Below are 13,962 nucleotides of genomic sequence, written 5' to 3'. Positions count from 1 at the left end.
GAAGGGAATGAGCTGGCTAGTCGTGGAAAGACACGGAGGGAAGTTACACCCTTACTAAGGGAAAGAAACCTGCTTGAGAAAGATGCCTGAAGTTCAGTTCTAATTCATTCTGGAAAAGGAGGACAACAGCAGATCTGTAGGCACCAGGAGCTGAGCGGAGGAAGGAATGAGTGGGTGCACAGAGGGTATTTAGGGTGGGCAGACTATTCCGTATGATACTACAGTGGGGCACATGCAACATGTGTGCCATACACCGAGAGGGCACGAACCCTGCTGTCTCTGTGGACTTTGGGTGATGGTGATGTGCCTGTGTGGATGTGTGTAAACACGTATTCAGCCTTCTCCTGGGATCCTGATGGGCTTTCCCCTTGGCATGGAGCTGGCGACCCTGGTCAAGAGGCTGGCCAGAGCTGCGCACGATGGCATGCTCCACTTAGCACTCTGCAGACTAAGACAAAAGGTTTGAGAGTGCAAGGCCAGTCCGAGTTACACAGCTGGACCCAGTCTCAAAAGAAATGAAAAGAGATGGCTCAGCATCTAAGAGCATTGACTGCTCTTCCAGAGGTCCTGAGTTCAAATCCCAGCAACCACAGGGTGGCTCACAACCAATGGGATCCAATGCTCTCTTCTGGTGTGTCTGAAGGCAGAGACAGTGTACTCATATCCATAAAATATTTCTTTAGAAAAGGAAAAAGAAGCCGCGTGGTGGCGCATGTACTCAGTAGGCAAAGGCAAGAAGCTGTCAGGGCTTCATAGTGAGACCCTGCCTCTTCAACAAAGCTGACACAGCAGTATAAGCCTACACCTATAATCTGGCACTCAGGATGCTGAGGCAGGAGGATCATCCTGAATGTGAGGTAGTCCAGCTAGGGCAACATGAACTCTTATAAAACCAAACCAAACCAAATCAAACCAAACCAGACCAGACCAGACCAGACCAGACTGAACCGAACCGAACCAAACCAAACCGATCCAAACCAAACCAAACCAAACCAAACCAAACCAAACCAAACCAAACCAAACCAGGTGTGATGTGGTGTGTCTGTAATCCCAGCACTCAGGAGGCCAAGGTAGAGAGATTGCCACCAGTATGAAGCTACCTTGTGCTATACAGAGCTAGATGTCCCTCACCCCCATCTCTCTCTCTCTCTCTCTCTCTCTCTCTCTCTCTCTCTCTCTCTCTCTCTCTCATACACACACACACACACACACACACACACACACACGCACAGCTAACTATGGACCAGGCTGGCTTCTTCTCTTTTTCTAGACACAAATTCCCTTCCCTCCTTCACAGCCTACTGGTCTTTGCCACAAAACAGAAGGTCTCTTTTTCATATTGCCTCTCTCCTGGGTCTCCTAAGCCTGACCCCAAACAAAGTGGAGGTTTGCCTCTGTGTGAATATTTTACCCCTGTGGTTGGTCCTGGGTATGCATGTGTCTGTACTTGGGGATTGTGTTTCCTGTCTATAAGCATGGTGTATGCCGAGAGCCAGCTGGGGCCCTATGGGTTGTTGAGTACCTCATATGTGGAGTCTCCCTACACTTTGGCTTTCGGCTGTGGCCTCCTGAAAGATCATTCCATCAGCCTCGCTTTCCCCTCCTTCAAGCATTCAGACGACATCTTTCCCAGGTCTCCTCACTGGCTACAGGAAGACTGTCCATTGGATTTGCTTTCTCAACTGCTCAGCCCTGCCTCCGGGGAGGCCACATCCTCACCTGATACCGGGATGTTCCCTGGCTTTAGGCCTAAGGGACTTAAGCTTGGGATGGAACTTTGGGGCTTCCTTAAGGCTCATATGGCATCTTTCAAGGTGGCCTAGTGGTCTGGTAGGTGGGAGAGACCCACTCTAGGGAGTAAATAAATCCTGGACAGGAGGCCAGGAATGATGCCAGAACTCTCAGAGAGAAAAAAAATGGAGGTGTCACCCCTAAAAAATTGCTTCCAGAATATAGCATCCTGGTGTGCTCGGTGGCTAGGAGGCGTTGATCCCCCAAAACCAGAGCCAGAGCCCAAGCAGGGGGTGCATGCTTGCACCCAGGAGGCTGAGGCAGGCAGATCAAGGGTTTGAGGCCAGTCTGGGCTTCATAATGAATTAAAATGACCAGAGCTGAGGATACTAGCTCAGGAGTACAACACTGGCCTAAATGTGCTCAGGGCCCAGCACCTTAAAAAAACTCTTCACCAGGGCCAGCACTGGAGGCTTTAATGTTTTTGTCTAGTCATTTCTCTGGGGCTGAGGGGACGACAGCTTAAAATGGATTTTCAGCAATAATGGATTCCCTTTCTTGGTTCCCGGCACCGAGCTGCAACACAAGAGAGACAGTGTCACTAGGGCGTCAGGGGCCTGGGGTCTCCCACTGCACCTGTGGGGCAGCTGGCGGTCTGTCCTGTCTACATATCGGCAGAGCCCGAGGGTCCTGAAGACCATTACCCTTATGCTCGTCACAGACGTGTCCTGTGCCCTAGGAATGTGACGTCATGCTCTCAGGAGGCAGACCACATGGAAACACGTCTGCTTCCTGATATGGCTCTGCTCTGCCCCTTCTGAACCCAGCCTTCTCTCCTGGTCCTCAGGGAACTCACCCTCCATGGTCTCCAGGCCTCCTCTGGCCCTGGCTTTTCTATTGCATCCCACATCACCGGAATCTTGCTGGTAGCAGCCTTTGTGAGGTCATTGAGGTTAGGCCCTCAACTAAGCCTGGGTCCCCTGCCCAGCCCCCTCCACCCCCCACCCCACCCCCCGCATTCCACTGTTTGACACCTCATCTGTCTACGTGAGAACTGAGCCCACCCCCACATGCTAGTGAGGCCCCCTGTGGAAGGGCTGAAGGGGCAGCATCACTCACTCCTCTTTGGCTTCCTGAACCTTAGGGGGTGTGGCTGCTGTTTGGACAAGTTTCACCTCCCCTTGGATGGTCGCTGTCTTGAGCCCTGCCTGTTTAATATCCAGGTAGGAGCAAGCTACGTTCCTGGTTTCCTGAGTCCAATTTTCAGGCGACTCATCTTGTTTCTCTGAGGATATCTGGGTGATCTGGGTAGCCTGGGCAAACTTAATGGACTGGAGAGGCTGGCAAAAGTCTAAAGAGGTATTCTGGGACTTCTCAGATGTTCCTTTGATCATGTTCTCCAAGTTAGGCAAGGCCATGTTACTGGAGGAGGCTACAGCCAGGGATGACGCGAAGTTGATCAGATCTGCCAAGCCGATGGCTGCGGGCGTGGTGTTGCAAGACACTGGGGGGCTGGACGGCCGTTGGGTACATTCTGTGTAAACCTGGGATATGGAGATAGACCTCTTTTCCCGGGGGCTCTTGTGCTGTTTCTCTAAGGCCTTCTGTAGGCTGTGCTCTGACGCCTGAATGAGCTTGTTTGACCAGAAAAGGTGCTTGGAGGTCTGCACAGGGACGGAGCGGAATGGGCCGCACCCCTGCTCCCCCTGCTCCCCCTGCTCCCCCTGCTCCCCCTCCTCCTCCTCCTCCTTGTTGGTTGAGTTCACATTGAAGCCCCAGGGCCTGAAGTCGCTTGCTCCTGTTGGCTCTTCTTCATAGGGCTTGAGGGATTCAATCCTGTAGTTCTGCTGCTCCGGACTTTCAGTGTGGCTTTCAGGGTGGCTGTCCCCTTCAGTCTCAGGTATGGCTTCAGAAGATAACTCTGGCTCCACCTCCTCTAGCTGTGGTACTGGGCCTGGGTCTGGGTTCTCGTTGGGTGGGGGCTCCATCCTCGATAACTCTGTTTCCAGCTGAAAGGTTTCAACTGAAAGCTAAAGCAACAGGAACTGGACAGCCCTCCCCCCAGGATTCCCCTGACCGCGAGCTCCCTCCTGCTCCCGTGTGCCACACTACCCACCCCTGATCTCCACTTGCTTCTTCTTGGAGGCCTGTGTGGGGCAGGCAAGTGGCGAAGCTGGGTGTGTGGCCTGGTACTATGGTCCCACAGTCACCAAGCATGAAGACACCGCCCTCTTGCCTGCCTATGCACAAAGCCTGCCAGTCTCACCTCTGTTTCTTCCTCATCCTCATCTTCATCTTTGTGGATGTGGTGCTGATGGTGTTCATTCCTGAGGCAGAAGGAATCAAAATGGGTGACAGAGATCTATGGGAAGGGTTGTCGGCGGTAGGGATCTCTGGGGCCCTCAAAGCATGGGCCATGCACAGAGCCTGGCAAGAAGACCTCATCTCTACTCCTCACTGTGTCTGTTCCATTAAGAACTCTGGAGTGTGGTATTGTGAGTGTGTGTGTGTGTGTGTGTGTGTGTGTATGTGTATGTATGTGTGTGCATGTGTGTGTATGAGTGTGCATGTGTGTATGAGTGTGCATGTGTGTATGTGTGTGCATGTGTGTATATGTGTGTATGAGTGTGCATGTGTGTATGTGTATGTGTGTGTGAGTGTGTGTATGTGCGTGTGCATGTGTGTGTATGTATGACTGTGTATGTGTGTGTGTATATGTGTATGTATGTGTGTGTATATGTGTGTGTGGGTATGTGTATGTGTGTGGGTATGTGTATGTGTGTGTGTGTGTGTGTGTGTGTGTGTGTGTGTGTGTGTGTATACAAATATAAATCTTGTGGAGGCCAGAGGCTGGCTTTAGTCTACCTTAGTTATTTGCTACCTCATTTTCCAGAACAGGATTGCTCTCTGATCCTGGAACTCACTGATTTGCTAGAGTGGCTGGGCCAGCGAGCCCCACCCACCTCCTGCTTCCACCTCCCAACTCTAGGATTGCGGTTGGCAGGTTTGGCTTTTCTGACTGGGCCGGCATACTTGTGCACTGAGCACTTTACTCCTAAGCTGGAGCTATTAAGATTCCCGAGTGTCAGGAGTTTCTGGAGAGCTTACCAACCCACTCTTCAACTCCATTTGGTTGGAGGAAGGGCCTGGGAATCTTCGTCCTGAGCCATGAGGCCCAGAAAATGGCTCCCTATACAGGGAAAGCCCAGAGAGAGGCGCCTTCTCACCTGCCCACTCCCAGCAGGTAGATTTGAGCAGCCATGGATACTGGGGAAATGCAGGCCCTTTCCTTCTCATTCTCTCCTCCCAGGTGCTCCTCAGGCACCTGCCCTCCCCACCTTGGACAGCTATCTACCCTCAGCAAGGCAGCCATGCCCCTGCGTGCTCCACCACAGCCTTCCACCTAGGAGACTGAAGGCAGAGATGGAATTGAGTGTAGGCAGCTCCAGCCTTTCGCCTGGGCACTGGTCCTGAGATCAAGGGCGTGCTTGATGTTGGGGGAGGGGCTGAGAGCCTAGGGTACAGGGGGAGGGCCCTGTGCTGGTGGGGGGAGGGCCCTGTGCTGGTGGGGGATGATCCTTACTTTCTTTCCACAATGTCCACTGAATCCTTGCCACAGCAGGGAAATGCACTCATACCTGTTGGGGAGTAAAGGGAAAGGCAGGGAGCTTTAGCTTGCAGAGAGCCTCTGAGCTGGTGTCAGTTTCTTCAGTCTCCTCCTTCCCTTCCTCCCTCCCTCCCTCCTCCTTCCCTCCCTCCTTCCCTCCCTCCCCACCTGCAGCCCATCCACTACTGTCTCTCTCATTTGCTCGTGTCACCTCCTTGCCAGGGTCACCAGTCCTGTCCTCCATGTCCGCTATCCTCCATTTGTCATCTGGCCTTGTCACAGCTCTCGGACCTCCTCCACAGGCGTGAATGCACCTTAGGAGGGGCTCACTGCCCAGGCTTCCCATAGCTGGTGGCTGCTAAGTCAAGGACTTGAAGGCAGGCTTAAGAGTTTGCTCCATCTTCTGCTCTGCCATCCTCCGCAGGAGCCCATCGCACCCCACAAAGAACTTCCATACCCCACTGTTCTTCACCCTCGCTGCTCCCCCAGCACTTTTTGGTCACCCATCGCCGGCCCAGAAAAGGCCTACACTCCGGGTGCTTGGTCTGAGGTTGAGCCAGGGTCTCACTGCTGGGTGGTGAACTTGAAGCAGTCTTTGAAGTCCTAGGAGGTGGAGTGTCTGGGGGCATCCTGCAGCCAGGAGAGAGAGCCTGGAAGCATTTTTAACCATCTAATACAGAAGCTGCCCTTTGCCCACCGGAGGTCTCTCCGCCTCAGAGAGCCAGAATCATTGATTTGAGGGATCATGGCTTCCCATGCGTCTAGGGAAGGGCAGGAAGCGTTAACCTTGCTTTTGGGGTGAGATGGCTGCCGGGCGTGTATCAGCAGCATGGGGACACACAGTGGCTTCTTCCTAGGATGGAAGGGATCCCAACATGGCTGGGTGGAGCACGAGGATTCAGGCACATCCGTGCTGAGATGGACTGCCTGGTCTGAAGATCTTACGCCAGCTGTGTGCTGAGTCTCTGAGAGAACCATGGGCAGGAACCTGCAGGCCGGCGCTGCCTCCTTGACCCACACACTCTTCTGGCTCTCTTAATCTCCCCTCCCCCACCCCAGGCTTCAGCGCCATTCCACCCTGAGCAGGACTTTTTGGCCCTGCCCAACCATAGAGCCTTTCTTGGTCACTTTGTAGTTTTCCTGGACGTCTCTGGTCATCACACAACTCCCAGCCCTCCCTAAGCTGCTCCTAGGAATGGACAGAGGGTGCGTTAGACTTTTGTGAGCCTCATAGCAGCTCTGGGTCTGGAAGACAGAAGTCCGGCGTTGACTCATCTTGGGGCTTCTGTGCTTGACATGTAAGAAAGTCGAGCTTCGGTCTGTGATGTCTGAGGTATTTTTCTGCGTCCAGTGGCTGCTAAGAGTCTAGAAATAATGACTCACATTGTGCAGGTGCGCTAAACCCCCACCAGTCCTGATAGCGTTTGTGTGGAGAACCCAGTGGACCTGTACACGGAAAAGGACGTGTGTGAATCATGCCGATGACGGCGACTTTGTCTCTTCTGTCCATGTCTGGCATCTTTCGTTTCTTCCCCTTTTGTACTGGGAACAACTGCAGCCTTGCTTCCTTTCAGTGTTCTTGGAAACATCCAGACTCCATCTTTATGAAGCTGGTGGTAGTTTTCTTCATAGATGCTGTTTATCAGGTTGAAGTTTCCTTTTCTACTTTGCTCAGTTGATTTTTTAAAAAGTATTTATAATTGTCGTTGTCATTGTCATCATCATCATCATCATCATCTTGAGACAGGGTCTCACCATGTAGACCCAGCCTGTCCTTAAAAACTTACTATGTAGGCTGGGCGGTGGTGGTGCATGCCTTTAATCCCAGCACTTGGGAGGCAAAGGAAGGCAGATTTCTGAGTTCGAGGCCAGCCTGGTCTACAGAGTGAGTTCCAGGACAGCCAGGGCTACACAGAGAAACCCTGTCTTGAAAAAACCAAACCAAACCAAACCAAACAACAACAACAAAACCTCACTATGTAGACCAGGGTGACCTCAAACACATAAAAATCTACCTGCCTCTGCCTCTTGAGTCCTGGCATTAAAGGTATGTACTATGTCTGATCATTATTATTTTAAAAAAGACTTTAAAAATATCATTTTAAACAATATTTCTTCCTGCCTTTTCCTTTCTTTCTTTTTTATTTATTTACTTTATTTATTTATATGAGTACACTGTAGCTATCTTCAGGCACACCAGAAGAGGGCATCAGATCCCTTAACAGATGGTCGTGAGCCACCATGTGGTTGCTGGGATTTGAACTGAGGACCTCTGGAAGAGCAGTCAGTGCTCTGAACCGCTGAACCACCTCTCCAGCCCAATATTATCATTTTAATAATATGTGTGTGTGCCATATGTGTGCAGATGCACTTGGAGGTTATAGGGTGTGTGATTCCTCGGACTGTATTTACATCTGAGGTTATAATAAGCCAGCAGATGTGGATGCTGGGACTTGAACAGGGTCTGATGCAGGGGTAGTGTTCACTCAATCATTGAGCTATCTCTCCATCCCCAGGCATCAGATCCACTTAGAACTAGAGTTATATAAAGTTGTGAGTATCCCAAAGTATTGAGAATCAAGCCCTGGTCTTCTCCAAGAGATCAGTAGAGGTGCTCTTAACTGCTGAGCCACCTCTTCAGCCGCTGGTTGTCACTGCATGAAACAGGGTCTCACTACGTAATCTAGGCTAGCTTGGAGCTTTCTATATAGACTAGGGTGGCCTCGAACCCACAGAGACCTGCCTGCCTCTGCTCTCTGAGCACTGGAATTAAAGGTGTGTATGCACCACTGCCAGAGTGCAAATTATTTTTGAAAAAGACTGTGTATTCTGCTATGGAGTGGAATGTTTTGTGAATGTCAGCTATCAGGGAGAGCCACTTAGCTCCTCTAAATCCTGACTGACTCTGTGCCTACTTGCTCTTTTAGTTCCTGAGAGGAGTGCTGAAGTCTTTAATGATGTTTCTCCTTGAAAGTTGCATCTGTTTTCTTAAGTAAAATGTTATGATGTCATACACGTATCTAATGTATTTTGATTATATTCATCTCCATCTTAGTCTCCTCCCCTTCACTGAATTACCTCTACTTTTATTTTCTTCCTCTCTTTAAATATTTATTTTTAAATTATATTTTAATATTGCATGTGCCTGTGTGGCTGTGTACAGGGTATGTGCATGTGAGTGCACATACCACTGGAGGCCAGAGGAGGGCGCACTGGGTCTCCTGGAGTTATAGGTGGTTGTGAACTTTCTGACCTAGGTGGTGGGATGTGAAATTTGGTTCTACAAGAGCAGCAAGTTCCCTTAACAGATGGGCTATCTCTCTAGCCCCTCCATCCTCCTGCCCTTTCTCCTGTTTGGCAGCATGTAAATGTAGCCCAGGCTGGGTTCAAACTCCCTATGTGACCTAGGCTTCCCTTGAACTCCTGATCCTCTTGTCTTTGCCCCTAAGTGCTGGGAATGTAGGCCACACTTGGCCATTACATTAGTTTTTCTTGTGTTCTTTGAAGCTCTGGTGTTAGGAACACAGTCCTTTAGGATAGTTACACATTTTTTTTTTTTTGTAGCCCTAAGGGTGGAACTCAGAGCTTTGCATATACTAGGCAAAAACTTCATTTTCGAACCTGCCTTTGGGACCCTTACCCCTCTAATGGGCTGTCTTGTCTAGACTCACTAGAAGATGCACCTAGTCTTATGCAACTTGAGATGCCAAGACTGGTGGCTATCCATGGGAGGTGTCCCCTCTTCTGAAGAGAAAGGGAGAAGTAGTGGGGCATGGGGGAGCAGAAGGAGGGGAAACTGGTCAGGATGTAAAGTACGTAAGTAAATAAATAAGTTATTTTTGCTTCACATAATTAATTAATTAATTATCTAATTTTGAGACAGAGTCTAATGTTTCTGTGGCTGGCTTTGATACTTAAGGATGACCTGACATTTCTGATCCTTCCGTCTCTATTTGGTTGTTGGGATTACAGGCAGGTGCTACCAAACCTGGCTTAGGTGGTACTGGGACTCAGATCTCAGCTTTTGTGAATGCTAGGTAAGCACTCAAGCAACTGAGCTACACAACCCCAGCCCCTATTAGTATGGTTTGTTTTTTTTTTTTTTTGAGGCAAAAAAACCCATATAGCCTTACTATATAGTCTAGGCTAGACTTGAAAGTTACTGCACCACCCAAGCTAGCCTCAAACTTGTAATTCTCCTGTCTCCATTGTGTGAATATAGGGATTATTCACAGATAAGACACAACGTCTGGCTCCCCCTCCCCCAACTTTAAAAAAGTTATTTCCACTTATTATTAAAAAAATAACATTTATTTGTTCTCCCTCTCTCTCTTTCTCTCTCTCCGTGTGTGTGTGTGTTTGTGTGTGTGTGTGTGTGCACACATATATAGGGAGGTCATAGGACAATTTGTGGAAGTCTGTTTTTTGCTTCTACTATGTGGACCTCAGGCCAGGTGGTAACCCTGTACTACTGACTGCTTTCCCCATCTCTTGATGAAGTAGCCTCTTCATCACTATGCAATGATATTTCTGATCCTTCCATCTCTATTTACCAATTACAGGCAGGTGCTACCAACCTGGCTTAGCTGGTGCTGGGACTCAGATCTAAGCTTCTTAGTGTTAACACAATCTTTTAATCTTTGCATTTTTATATTTAAAATGGATTTTTAAATGGCAGCATATACATGGAATTCAGAGCCTTGAACGCCAGGCATGCAGCCCATGAACAGGGATCTAGTCCTAGCGCAGGTGTCTCTTTCTCTGTCTCCTCAGGTGTCTCTACTGTTTAGAAGTGACCGGGCATGGGTGGGGAGGCAGTGCTGGAGCTGGAATCCAAGGCAGCGCTCGCTCTCCTGTATGCCAAGCGCTTGCTTTAGAAGGGCGCTGAGGTGTCCGCCTTTTGGGCTTAAATGGATTGTTCTGTTATTTGTCACTTTCCTCTTTTTTACGCCTCCTCTAGCTTATTTGCAGAATTGTGCTGGATTTTACTATAGCTATGACTGTCCTGTTACTTTAGTTGCTTTAACTAAACTTATTTTAGTTGAGAACCCATGTGTCCAGACCTCTCTAAGGGTTGAATGACCAGGTCACAGGGAACATTGGAAAATGCAGATATTTGCAAAACAATTCATTAACAGTAGCAAAATTACAGTTATGAAGTAGCAATGAAAATAATTTTATAGTTGGGGGTTGCCTCAACATGGGGAACTGTATTGAAGGGTTGCAGCATTAGAAAGTTGAGAACCCCTGCATTAGGCATTGACTATTGGACTTTAACATATCACCGGCTTCCTTTAAATGCTAATAGGATAATATACCAATCTGCCTGTAGCAAGGGAACCCTTAACAGTGATGTCATTTCTTCCTCATGACCAGATGTTTGAAACGGAGCTTAGAGATAAGAGAGGGCTGAGATAGTATTGCTCAATAGTACAGCCTCTGCCAAGGACTTGGGAGTCCCCATGCTTAATCCAGAGGGGGAAGGGGGGAATGAATATGAATATGGATTCGTAATGATTAACTAAGCAAGGAGAACAGCACATCAGAGAGTTCTTTCTGCTTCTAGAATGTGGAAGGCAGAAGACTAGAGGAATATAGCGTCTGATAAAGTGGAGACAGAAATTGAGAAAGATCAAAGGCCACACAGGATGCTGAACCAATCTGTCCAGATAAGTCCTGGGAGCAGCTTGGAGATTCGAGGTATGAGGGCAGGGGTCAGGGGTCAGGGGTCAGAGGTCAGGGGTCAGAGGTGCTCTTTCCCCACCGGGCAAGGCAGCAGAAGATGCTGACATTCCTGAGGTGCACCTTAAGTGACACTGGGCAGGCACTGAGACCTACAGTTGAAAGAATCTGAATGAAGCTGCTCTAACAATTTCATTCTTGATTAGGGACACGTGAAGGCCACCGAAGACTTGACAAAACTGTCAATATGCCGATGAGAAGTTGGTTCCAGAACAGCAAAGGTGACTTGAGAAACAGGAGGCCAGGAGGGTCCTTCAAAGAGAAGCTAATCATTTTCAGTGATTCAAGGACAAGGCTAAAATGTATCACACTGAAAAAAATCAAACCACAAGGAAAACCAAGATGCTATGAAGAATTACAGAAGAAAGAAACAAAGAAAACCAAGATGCTATGAAGAATTACAGAAGGGTTTTTTTTTTTTTCGTTTTTTGTTTTTGGCAAATAAAGAGTATTCTTTCTAGAAAACAAGAAAGAGTGTTTTCAGAAAATGGACCCCAAATATCAAGCTCTAGTGCTTTTCTAGAACACATGGGTATGCGGAGGCTAGAGGACAACCTTGCTCAGGAACATTCTACGTTGTCCTCTGAGGCAGGGTCTCTCACTGGCTAATCAGGCAAGCCAGGGGTCTGGGGGAACCTTCTGTCTGCCCTCTTAGCATTGAGATTCTAGGCACCGCTGCCATGTCTGTCTTACATGGATTCTGGGGGTTGAATGCTGGCTCTCATGCTTGCGAGATACTGACAACCATCTTCTCAACCCAGGAGATGGGCCTATGTAATCTAGAAGGGGGGGATCTAGAAAGATCAAAAGTTAGGAAAGAAAAAAGTAAAAAAAAAATTCCCTGAGAAGAAGGGTCTCGGCGGCTTGGAAAGGCTCACGAAATGCTGGGGAGCTCCCAGTGGTGTGGGCACAGTTCACACCAGGAACAGCTGACTTGTGTGTGTGTGTGTGTGTGTGTGTGTGTGCCTGTGAGTGAGGAGACTCGAAGCTGGAGGTTGACGTTAGGAGTCATCCCTGCTTCTGACTTCCTCCTCATTCCTAGAGGCAGGGTCTCTATGAAATCCAGAGCTCACAGATATGATCCCTGGTTCTAGAGTTCTCTTGTCTCCACTTTCAGAGGCTGGGGTTACAGGCCCACCTGCCCATCTCACCCACTTGACGTTTATGTGGATTCTGCGATGAGAACTCTGGTCCTCACACTCGGAAAGTGTTTTGACTTGCTACCTCCCTGACCCACAAAGACTTCTTAAAAAAAATTATGAGTACACTGTCGCTGTCTTCAGACACACCAGAAGAGGGCATCGGATCCCATTACAGATGGTTGTAAGCCACCATGTGGTTGCTGGGAATTGAACAGAGGAACAGTCAGTGCTCTTAACCACTGAGCCATCTCTCCAGACCCCACAAATATTTTAAAAAGGAAAACCCCAGTAATTTACAAGAGTGAGAAACTCACAATGGTCGGCTTTAAGGTTTTGATTAGTTTTTAACCTAGAATTTGTTTGTTTGTTTGTTTATAATTTTTCGAGGCAGGGTTTCTTTGTGTAGCTCTGGCTGTCCTGGAACTCCTTCTGTAGTTCAGGTTAGCCTTGAACTTAAAGAGATTCACCTGCCTCTGCCTCTCTAGTGCTTGGGATTTTTGTTTTGTTTTGTTTTGATTTGCTTTGCTTTGTTTTTTGAGAAAAGGCCTGCAACTGCTCTTAGATATGCCTGGATAAGGGACCCTTGATTTTTTTCCTTGATTTTTTTTTTTAAACCAGCAAATAAACTCTCAATACTCTTGAGTCAGGGATATTTATTGCTTTGATAAAGCTGAAAAGGCAATGCTGAGTTTCAGTTATTAGCCACTGTATTTAAGGGCTGGGGACAGAGATGGATGAGAGTTGACTCTCGATCTCTCAATCTTGTTACCACGCTTTTGGGGGGGGAGGGGAGGGATCTTAAATCTCACGATCTTTAAAACACTACGCAAAGCACTGCACGCATGCACTCTTGGCTTCCCACTGTGATGACGCAAGGCCTCACTGCTCTTTCGAAGCTCCAGGCCCACCCATCTGGGCACGTTTCTGGCTGACTCCCGGCCCTCGTACTCCCTTCCCAGACTCTCAGCGTGTTATGGGTTTACAAGCTGATCCTCAGCACTGTCTCAGGAGGATGGATTCGGCGACCGCCTTTGCAAAGACATTAAATCCCAGACCCACCACTCTGCCAAACGAGCACGCGTGCACCCGCGAATGAGATCCGGTTGGAAAGTTCATTAAGACCCGCACTCATGCAGCCCCGATGTTTGCATGGCGAGGGCTGTTGCAGTAATTAAAGGCACCCAGAGGGCTTGGCTGGGGTCAGCTTCCCTTTCCACGCCCCAGGGCGACACCAGTTAGCCTTCCCTTTCTCCGCCTCCTCCCCGCCATCCTGGCGCCTCCCACCACTCGGCCGCCCGCTCGCACCTGTCACCCCCATGCCGACCGAGGCTGTGTCAGGGAGGAGGGAGCGGGCTGGTGACTGCTGCCCCTCTGCCTCCAGTGCGCTCTTTGGTTAGCCGGGTGGAGGGGCGCTGAGGATGACGGGGGTGGGGGGCGCTGGCGCCTGTGATGCTGCGGCTTCTGTGACGTTCCGGCCAAGGGATATGGCATGCAGGAAACTTGGTTTATACCCAAGATGTGGGTGGGAACAAGTGAGGATGTTTTGAGTCCGGGACGTCGAGCAGCCAAACACTCCCCTCCCCCGCCCCGCCACGCCCCGTGGCCAAGACTTGGGGCAACTGGCTACTCAGGCTAGGTATGTGGACGGCCCTGGGTAAGGACAGGGCTTAGAACCTCATCTGGCCACAAAGTCGCTGCATTTTGGGGGAGTCTAGGATTCCTTTAAGGATGGTTGAATCT

At 49.3% G+C, this 13,962-nt stretch overlaps 1 protein-coding gene across 1 annotated transcript; it reads right to left on the bottom strand.

The window, feature by feature from the left end:
- Positions 1–2,219: 2,219 nt before the first annotated feature.
- On the bottom strand, positions 2,220–13,540 carry Spata32 (spermatogenesis associated 32). Its single transcript, XM_052193893.1, has 6 exons — positions 13,528–13,540; positions 5,315–5,369; positions 3,998–4,058; positions 3,528–3,740; positions 2,851–3,428; positions 2,220–2,307 (listed from the first exon to the last, which is right to left on the bottom strand). Exons 1-6 carry the CDS (start codon positions 13,538–13,540, stop codon positions 2,220–2,222), a joined length of 1,008 nt encoding a protein of 335 aa, XP_052049853.1.
- Between the last annotated feature and the right edge of the window lie 422 nt (positions 13,541–13,962).

The sequence above is a fragment of the Apodemus sylvaticus genome, chromosome 10 (assembly GCF_947179515.1).
Source record: "Apodemus sylvaticus chromosome 10, mApoSyl1.1, whole genome shotgun sequence".
NCBI lineage: Eukaryota > Metazoa > Chordata > Mammalia > Rodentia > Muridae > Apodemus > Apodemus sylvaticus.
The sequence above is the reverse complement of the archived record's forward strand: the minus strand, read 5'-3'. Positions and strand labels throughout refer to the sequence as shown.